At 36.9% G+C, this 9,265-nt stretch overlaps 1 protein-coding gene across 1 annotated transcript; it reads right to left on the bottom strand.

The window, feature by feature from the left end:
* Positions 1 to 5,311: 5,311 nt before the first annotated feature.
* On the bottom strand, positions 5,312 to 8,759 carry LOC125274342. The gene is made up of 4 exons (XM_048200642.1): positions 8,589 to 8,759; positions 8,317 to 8,453; positions 6,389 to 6,553; positions 5,312 to 6,306 (listed from the first exon to the last, which is right to left on the bottom strand). The coding sequence occupies exons 1-4, from the start codon at positions 8,702 to 8,704 to the stop codon at positions 5,615 to 5,617; spliced, it is 1,110 nt and encodes a 369-aa protein (XP_048056599.1). The 5' UTR covers positions 8,705 to 8,759; the 3' UTR covers positions 5,312 to 5,614.
* Between the last annotated feature and the right edge of the window lie 506 nt (positions 8,760 to 9,265).

The following is a 9,265-nucleotide window of genomic DNA, read 5'->3' as shown; positions in this document are numbered from 1 at the left end:
AGTAACCCTCCCAAGCCTGAGTATATGTTGTATTTATAACACAAAGTTTAAGTATATGGAATGGAAATCAGAATATATGGAATGGAATGAAAGACTGAATTTTGTTTGAATATACACTCCAAAAAGTGCTGGGTTAAAAACAACCCAAGTTGGGTTGAAAATGGACAGATTCAACGACTGGATTAACGTGCTGGGCAGTTTTATTTAACCCAACTACTGTTTAAAAATTACTACATGGCTGGTTTAAAATGAACCCAAAATAGACTGGAAATTAAAAATCAGACACATAATTATTAGAGGCAACAATAATAATCAAAAGGTGAACATATAAGCAATTTAATAAATGTTTATTGTTTAATTATTATTCATTAAACTTATTAATAAATGTTCATTTATTAAACATATCAATTTAATTAAACATGTTAATTTTCAACCTATGTCGGGTTCATTTTCAGCAAACAAACAGTAATTTTAAACAATGGTTGAGTTAAATAAAACTACCCAGCAGGTTGGGCAAACATTTAACATTTAGAGTGTATAGAATGAAACTCTGAAATGAAAAGCATAGAATGATGAAAATTCTAAATATATGGAATGCAACCTAAGAATATTTATATTATATTATATCTTGAAATTCCTTCAAGAATGATGCATGATGTTCTTTCAGAAGAAATCCTCAAGACGACAGGATGTCGACTCCAAACTGTTTGGATTATGACCAGCTGTTGCCAAAATTTTCTAGTTCAGCAAAGTATTGGGAAATTCCAGGGAATGCCATTTTTAAATTTATGGAATTCAGAAGGCTATTGCTCTGATAGCAAGGACTTAACTATCTATAGGCCTACATTATTCACTAAGAACTGTCAAATTTGCACTTATATATTCAGAATTTCATTCCATATTTAGACTTTCATTCCATTCCATAGGCTCAAACTTCATATTATCAATACATATTTTTATATATACTGCATATATATGCAGAAAAACACTGGCCTAAGAAATCACGTGTAGCTTATCTTGTAACGGTCAAAAATGCACAGAGACTGTGGAGGTAGATGAAACCAGAGAGAGAGAGAGAGAGAGAGAGAGATGAAACCACTTTGTTGTTGTAAAAATCAATTCTGTATAGGCCTGTAAAGCAGCAGTTGTTTAAAACCATCTGAAGATGTGTTGCTGTTTCTTCTTCTTCTGTTTGTAATCAGAAATATATTGTCTTAAATAACTCTGCTTCTCCTGGTGACAGAAGCAGCGATTTATAGTCCAGCTTGGACCTGAAGTGTGAGTGAATGTGTTTTCTGTTTGGCGATGTGAAAACACTTTTATCTCCTTCATTCTCTGAACAGGCAGAGGAACGTTAGTAAGATAACCAGTGCATTTCTACGATAAAGTTTAATGAGTTTTTTCAGCTTTTGGTGTTCGTGTGTCAGTAACCGCAGGTCGTCCACAGACGCTGAAGATCCGTCTGCAGGACTCTAGAGAAGATAAGACCACAGATGCGGGTCCATCTGAGATAACGTTGAGCTTTGCAGTTTGAATATCTTGTGATGAAATTGAAGTAAAACGGTATAAAAAAAAAAAAGGTCTACACAAGCCCGGTTCTATGAGGGAGCTACGAGGTGCTAAGTTCCCTCAGTTGATACTGTAGTAGCGCTTTTCCACTACATGGTACGGTTCAGTACGGCTCACTTTTTGACGGTTTTCCACTGCATGGGACGGTACGGAATGGTACAGCTTGCATAAATAGTACCACCTCGGTGGAGGCTCCAAGCATGCCGTACCGATACTAAATGTGACGTGTAAACACTACAGAATCGTCATTACAAGCGTCATTGGATTTGAAACACGAAACGCCAAACCTGCTAGATTTAAATAGTCAGTAACAGCCACTGCTGTATCATTTGCTTGCGAAACGACTTGCTTTAAACGACCGCTGCACAAAACTTGAAAAAAGAAATGGCTGTATTGTGGTCAGTAGTTGAGTTGATGAGGAGCGGATCCACGGCAGTAGAGGCAGTGCAACTATATGATCAGTCTATAATCCTAAACTGCAGTGGAAAAGCAAACTGAAAGTAAAACGGACTGAGATGTGATGAAAAGCTCCATAATAGTATTAAATTGGCAGAACAGATTTGGCAAACGCTGCAGTACATATTTTGAGAGCGTCAAAGGTTTCTTTTTACAATGTGTTTTTGAGCAATGAAGCCAATCACAGACATGTGTGTTGATGTTCTGAACGCAATGGCCAATCAGAGGTGTTTAAGTTAGTCACAATCCACTCAAATTGTCTGCGAATCATCTCATTATAACAAAATAATATTGTCTCAATTTGTGCACTATTCTATGATGTTTTGTAGAGACACTGAGAATTCCAAATAAAAAGTACACTTTAAATACCCAGATGATGCACCGAAAAAAAAAACGAAGTGTGGGATGTTGGACACTTCATGCACTCAGCTGTCGCAGCTTTAATTAGATAACGGAGGGGGAGGGGCTATCAGACTCCAATGTTGAATGACAAAACAACCTTATAAAATTCATACACTACACGAATAAGTACAAAAATGCATAGTGCATCATTTGGGATGTAACTAAAGTGTAGACATCATGTAAATAAGAGATTCATTGCACAGCATAGACAGCTTCACTGATTATAACGGAACGACGGGATCACGATGAACTGAGATGAGTGACAGCCTTTTAAGGTGGCATCCATTAATGATTTTAATAAATATACTCATATACACTAGATATGTTGTTATTATTGTGTACTATTTTATACTATACACTCTAAAAAATGCTCGGTTAAAAACAACCCAAGTAGGTTTGAAAATGGACGAACCCAGTGGTTTGGTTAAATGTTTGCAGAATGTTTGAAACTATTGTTTAAAATTACTATATGACTGGCTTAAAATGAATCCAAAATAGGTTGGAAATTAAAAATCGCACATATAATTACTAGAGGCAACAATAACTATCAAAAGGTGAACATTTATTCATAAGCAGTTTAATGTTTATTGTTTAATTATTATTCATTAAACTTATTAACAAATGTTAATTTACAGCATATTTTAACAAAATATTATATATTTAAGCAAACAATACAGTAATTTTTAAACAATAGTTGAGTTAAATAAAATTATTCAGCAGCTTGGGCTTTTTTGTCCATTTTCAACCTATCTTGTGTTGTTTTTAACCCAGCATTTTTTAGAGTCTTCTACAACACACTGAGGTGGAAATAGTATCTGTGCCACTATCTGCACTAAATATAAATATCACCTAACAACTATTTACAGTTGGTGCAAGGAAAATAGTGCTATTTTCACTTTATATTTTTATTGATATATAGTGGATTTATTCAGGTTATGTTGTAAATGATTAAAGGGTTAGTTCAGCCAAAAATTATATAATTACTCATCCTCATGTCGTTCTACACCTGTAAGTCCTTCATTGATCTTTGTAACACAAATTAAGATATTTTTGATAAAATCCGATGGCTCAGTGAGGCCTGCATAGACAGCAATAACACTTCCTTTTTCAATGCCCAGAAAGCTGCTAAAAATGTATTTAAATCAGTTCATGTGACTACAGTGGTTCAACCTTAATATTATAAAGTGACGAGAATACTTTTTGTGTGCCAAAAATAACAAAATAGCGACTTTATTCCACAATATCCAGTGAAGGGCGATTTCAAAACACTACTTCATGAAGCTTCAATTCTTTACCAATCTTTTGTTTCGAATCAGTGATTCGGAGCGCGTATCAAACTGCCACGTTCACATGAACTATTGAAGTTTCAAAACACTTATGACATAACGAAGACTCATTAAAGGTGCCCTAGATTCAAAATTTGAATTTACCTTGGCATAGTTAAATAACAAGAGTTCAGTACATGGAAAAGACATACATTGAGTTTCAAACTCCATTGCTTTCTCTTTCTTATGTAAATCTCATTTGTTTAAAAGACTTCCGGAAAACACGTGGATCTCAACATAACACCGACTGTTACATAACAGTCGGGGTGTACGCCCCAATATTTGCATATGCCAGCCCATGTTCCCAACATTATAAAGGGCAGGCATTAACGTCTGGATCTGCACAGGTGAATCAACAGACTAGGTAAGCAAGAACAACAACGAAAATGGCAGATGGAGCAATAATAACTGACATGATCCATGATAGCATGATATTTTTAGTGATATTTGTAAATTGTCTATCTAAATGTTTCGTTAGCATGTTGCTAATGTACTGTTAAATGTGGTTAAAGTTACCATCGTTTCTTACTGAATTCACGGAGACAAGAGAGTCGTCGCTATTTTCATTTTTAAACACTTGCAGTCTGTATAATGCATAAACACAACTTCATTCTTTATAAATCTCTCCAACAGTGTAGCATTAGCCGTTAGCCACGGAGCACAGCCTCAAACTCATAGAGAATCAAATATAAACATCAAAATAAATACTTTACTCACATAATTCGAAGCATGCATACAGCATGCATGACGAACATCTTGTAAAGATCCATTTGATGTGCTGTAATATAATCGAGAGCTCGTGTGGCAGGGAGCACGCGAATTAAAGGGGTGGCGCGCTGAAAAAATCAGTGCATAGTTAATGATGCCCCAAAATAGGCAGTTAAAAAAATTAATTTAAAAAAATCTATGGGGTATTTTGAGCTGAAACTTCACAGACACATTCAGGAGACACCTTAGACTTATATTACATCTTGTGAAAAAGCATTTTTTGGGCACCTTTAATGGAAATCATGTGATTCTGGTGCTTTGAACCACTGATTAGAGACAAATGATTCATAAAGATTCAAAGCTTCATGAAGCAGTGTTTTGAAATCGCCCTTCACTGGATATTGTTGAATAAAGTCGCTATTTTGTTATTTTTGGTACACAAAAAGTATTCTCGTCGCTTCGTAACATTAAGGTTGAACCACTGTATAGTAACACGAACTTATTTAAATACATCTTTAGTAGCTTTCTGGGCATTGAAAAAGGGAGTGTTATTGCTGTCTATGCAGGCCTCACTGAGCCATCGGATTTGATCAAAAATATCTTAATTTGTGTTTCGAAGATGAACGAAGGTCTTACGGATGTGAGATGACATGAGGGAGAGTAAAAAATAATTTTCATTTTTGGGTGAACTAACTCTTTAATGTAGATGGTCTAATGTGTGAATGTGCTTTATATTGTTTTATATTTTGACTCTTTGAACAACATGAGTTGCTGACTTCTGCACTTTAAAAATGCAAATAAGCAAGTAAAAAATTTTTTTTAAAAAATAAATAAATAATTGCAGTCATGTCTCCTGGTGTAAGGGTCTTTATTTTATGAAATTTCCAGGAAAAATCCAAACAATCATCTGCTATCACAAGACAGAGAATCTGACACAAAGTAGAAATATTACTCTTTTTTTAATTAGTTCAAAATGTACTTTGTACAACACAATGCAAAACTATTCTTTGTCACAAACAAAAATTATCCAAATGGCACAGTTAAACTTGTGCAACATAAAAATATATTGATACATATAACAGATATTACAGTATGTCTCAAGATTTTCAAATAAGTTATATACACAACATTTGCACGTCACCAATATTAAACGATTACAATTTGTCCAGCAACTTTGTCATCAGAGCCTCAAAACCCAGCTGAGCAGACCTCAGTTGTGCTAGAGTCTCCTCATGACGCCGCTGACATGCTTCTTCTGAGTCCTGCAAAAACTGCATCAATTCACAGTCCACTCTTTGACGCTTAAGAGGCGGCGTTGGTGGGGATGTTGGTGGTGTTGATGTGGAAGTCGGCGGTGTCAATGCAGTGTCATTGTTGCATTGTCCTAATGCTTCAGGTCTGCGCACCTTTAGACCAACCGATGTGCCGACGACAGGAAAGACCACTTCATTCTGCGCTTGCAGAAGGGCATCCATTTCCGCATAAAACTTGAAACGGATAGACCCCTTCTCTCTAGGTTTATCGCTATCTTTTATTTTTTTGTAGGCCTCTACAAGTGTATTCCACTTCCTGGCCACCTTGTCAGGGCAGAAAGACTGCAAGAAATGGCTGGACAGTTTATCTGCAGCATCTCTCCACAGATGTTTTTTACTGCGCATTGCAGATTTAAGCCGTGCATTCAGCTCTTCCAGAGTTTTAGGAAGACCTTCACCTTCTCTCTCTATGTGCTGCCGCATAAGGTTGATCATGAACAAAGTTTGCTCTTTGCTGAAGCCATCATTTGCTGGCAATGGAATGAGTGATGGCAAAGTGTCGGATGCAGCATCACTGTTCTCCTGGTGGCTTTCTAAAACACGCAAAAAAGCAACAGGTTAGGAAGCACAACATTATTAACGTTATTATTATTATTGGTGTTATTGTTATCTAACCTTTTATGGTGTTCAAGTCTTCTGCTTCAACCATGTTTATCATGACTGTCATGTCCTCGTTCAAGTAGTATGTGGTGGGGTCTGCTGCCGCCTGGTACAAGGGACCGGTGAATGCAGTGCTCCTCTGGGGATCCATGAACATGTTCACGTTGTTGTCCAAATATACTAGAAAAAAAGCAAACACTGTTAAAGGTGCAGTATGTAATATTTCTGTCCGCTAGAGCTCGCCAGAGGCCTATTCAAAACAAAGGCGTAGCTTGATGATGCCAAGTTTGAGCACGAAATCTTGGGACATGTGGTCTCCACCTCAACAGACGGTGGAATAGAATAGGGATAGGACTCGGGAAGAAATCATGTTCATGGATGTGATTATTAACGTTACTGTAGTATGAAGCAGAGCAGGACCGAGTGTTGTGGGAGCTGAACGAGGAGCTGGAGCGATTGATCAACACACGCCTCACGAGCAGCAGGACTTTTATTATGACACAGTCGCCGGCGCCACTTCCGCTTTTCGGTCATGAGTTTGAGGTAACGCAGCTCTGTTTATCATATTAGATACATTTGAGTGTGTTGAAAATGTTATAACGTTACTCTGTGTGTTTGCTTGGCGGCTGCTGTGAGACACTGTTGCACACTGCAGTAAGATAGATCGATTTTAAGAATATCGTATTAAATACTGGATGGCTTGTGTTGATAAATGGCATGCAATTAATTTTAAAACGTATTGTATGATGGAGAAAATTCTGTATTACTGTTACTAAAAATAAAGCTGCATCTGATTATGCTATGTTAGCTACTTCACAAAATAGTGTTTTTCTCTGAGGCATGGTAAAGCATGGTACTCGCAAAAAATCAAGAAAATTAGATTTAAACAATAAGACTAAAAGTGTTGAGCTATATAATAATAATTAGTTTTATGTCTTTAAATATATCAAAACAGTTGTTCCCTTGTCTATTAAAACATGTAAATATTAAAGCGTCTTTGGTGTTTCCATGGTTTCTACAAAATAAAACCGGAAACCGAGGGTAACGCGGGTATGACGCAATTGACAGGCGACTCCTCAACTTCGGTAAAGTTGGTTTTATATTCGCACATTCAGACTTCTGATAAATTCAGACTTTCCAATAAATGTGCAATAAATTAATGTTTGCGAATTTTAAGCAGCGACATGATATTCACAACTAACGATTGTCAACTTACAACATTTTTCACAGTCGATCAAAATAGGCAAGTATTGTTTTAATGGCATATTTACTTGTGAATGTCCACTGAATGTCCAATGTAGTGTGATTAACAAGGCTATTGAATATGGATGTCCGAATGTGCGAATATAAACCAACTTTACTGAAGTGACTCCTCACACGTCCCGGAGCCTTGGTTAAAATTGCTGTTTTCTCACAATTTACAAGTTTACTCAAGTGAACAAAATATATAACACTGGCCTAGTGGTTTTTGGATATTTTACTGCAAACTTCTTACATATTGCACCTTTAACATCACAACATTTGTTTATTTAAGAATAAACATGAACAACTCTCCATGTCCAAAAAGTCATTAACAGATAAACTGTGCACAATTTCAAAACCTCATAATACTCCGAAAACTTCGACAGTTCGAACACACTCATTCGATTCTTAATGAGTCGGTTCGTTTTGATTCATTCATTTCGAACCGGTTCTTTCGTTCTTGCTCATTGGCTCATTCGGTGCTGCGTAAGGATGTGCGTCTTGCGTCACCAACCCAGAACTAAAGTTGAATTCCGTGTGACAGACCGACCGGCTTAGAAATGATTAGTTTAGGAATCGAGCGAATCACTAGGATTTTGAGCAGAAGTATCATGTCCACCAATGTGCGGTTGGACAGTACAGTTTGAGACACAGACAAACAGAAGCGCCAATAAACAATATATTGATATAGTTTCACGCACTGTTGAGGCGCTGAGCAGCCATTTTGCTTTCTGAAGTCGGGTTTGTTGTGGTTGTTGCGGTTCCTCCGAGTTCCCCCTCCGTCTCATTCTTCAGGATCAGTCGCTGTGTTGATCGCAGCACAGAGGATATCAGTATCCTAAGTCAGAGATAAACTGCATTTAAGTAAAGAATACAGTCACAGTATTATAGGAACGAGCCGCCACCCGTTTGTGTGCTGCTTACAAAACGACCGAATAAAATGCCGGTTTTCACACACCGAATAGCAACCCACCTTCTGCGTCTCCTTTCTTCTTCCGTTATGTTTTTTAGATGTACTTCATATTTGTTCTGTAGTTGTTTGTATTGCGAAACTGGAAGCACAACAAAGGTCTCCCTGGACGCCTCCATGTTGGCTTTTCCGACTTGTGTACCGTCAACTCGAGTGTGACATCATTCCCAGCTGCGACATCCCACTTCCGAGAGGCGCAGCGTTAACCCCTTCAGACCTGAGCAAAGTTATTATTCTACCTACTTTATATTTGCTCTTCTTCGATGTAGAAATGAACCTTAAAAGATCCCTCTTTGTTTTTTGTTTTTATTAGATTTTTTGTTTCATTCTAACTGTACTTATGAACTACAGTTTATAAACACAGTATGAACTTTTTTGAGATTTTGAAACATACTGTAACAATGAGCAATGTAGGCTAATATGAATGTAGAAAAAAAGGTAAAATGATAAGATGAATTCTCAAAAAACTTGTTTGATTCCAAATGTTTGCAACTATTTGTAAATCGTGAGAAAATTTTAACCAAGGCTCCAGGACGTGTGAGGAGTCGCCTGTCAATTACGTCATACCCGCGTTACCCTCGTTTTCCAGTTTTATTTTGTAGAAACCATGGAAACACCAAAGACGCTTTAATATTTACATGTTTTAATAGACAAGGGAACTGTTTTGATATATTTATAGA

The sequence above is a fragment of the Megalobrama amblycephala genome, linkage group LG1 (genome assembly GCF_018812025.1).
Source record: "Megalobrama amblycephala isolate DHTTF-2021 linkage group LG1, ASM1881202v1, whole genome shotgun sequence".
In the NCBI taxonomy this organism is placed as follows: Eukaryota; Metazoa; Chordata; class Actinopteri; order Cypriniformes; family Xenocyprididae; genus Megalobrama; species Megalobrama amblycephala.
Note: the sequence above shows the minus strand (reverse complement) of the source record. Positions and strands in the feature narration are given on the sequence as shown.

Bases quoted from the DNA above. Each gene is read 5' to 3' on its own strand.
- LOC125274342 (XM_048200642.1), bottom strand. From the start codon at position 8,704: ATGGAGGCGTCCAGGGAGACCTTTGTTGTGCTTCCAGTTTCGCAATAC. The intron at 6,554-8,316 runs GTGCGTGAAACT...CTTTTTTTCTAG, and splicing joins GGCTGCTCAGCGCCTCAACA to TATATTTGGACAACAACGTG. The intron at 6,307-6,388 runs GTTAGATAACAA...TGCGTGTTTTAG, and splicing joins AGACTTGAACACCATAAAAG to AAAGCCACCAGGAGAACAGT.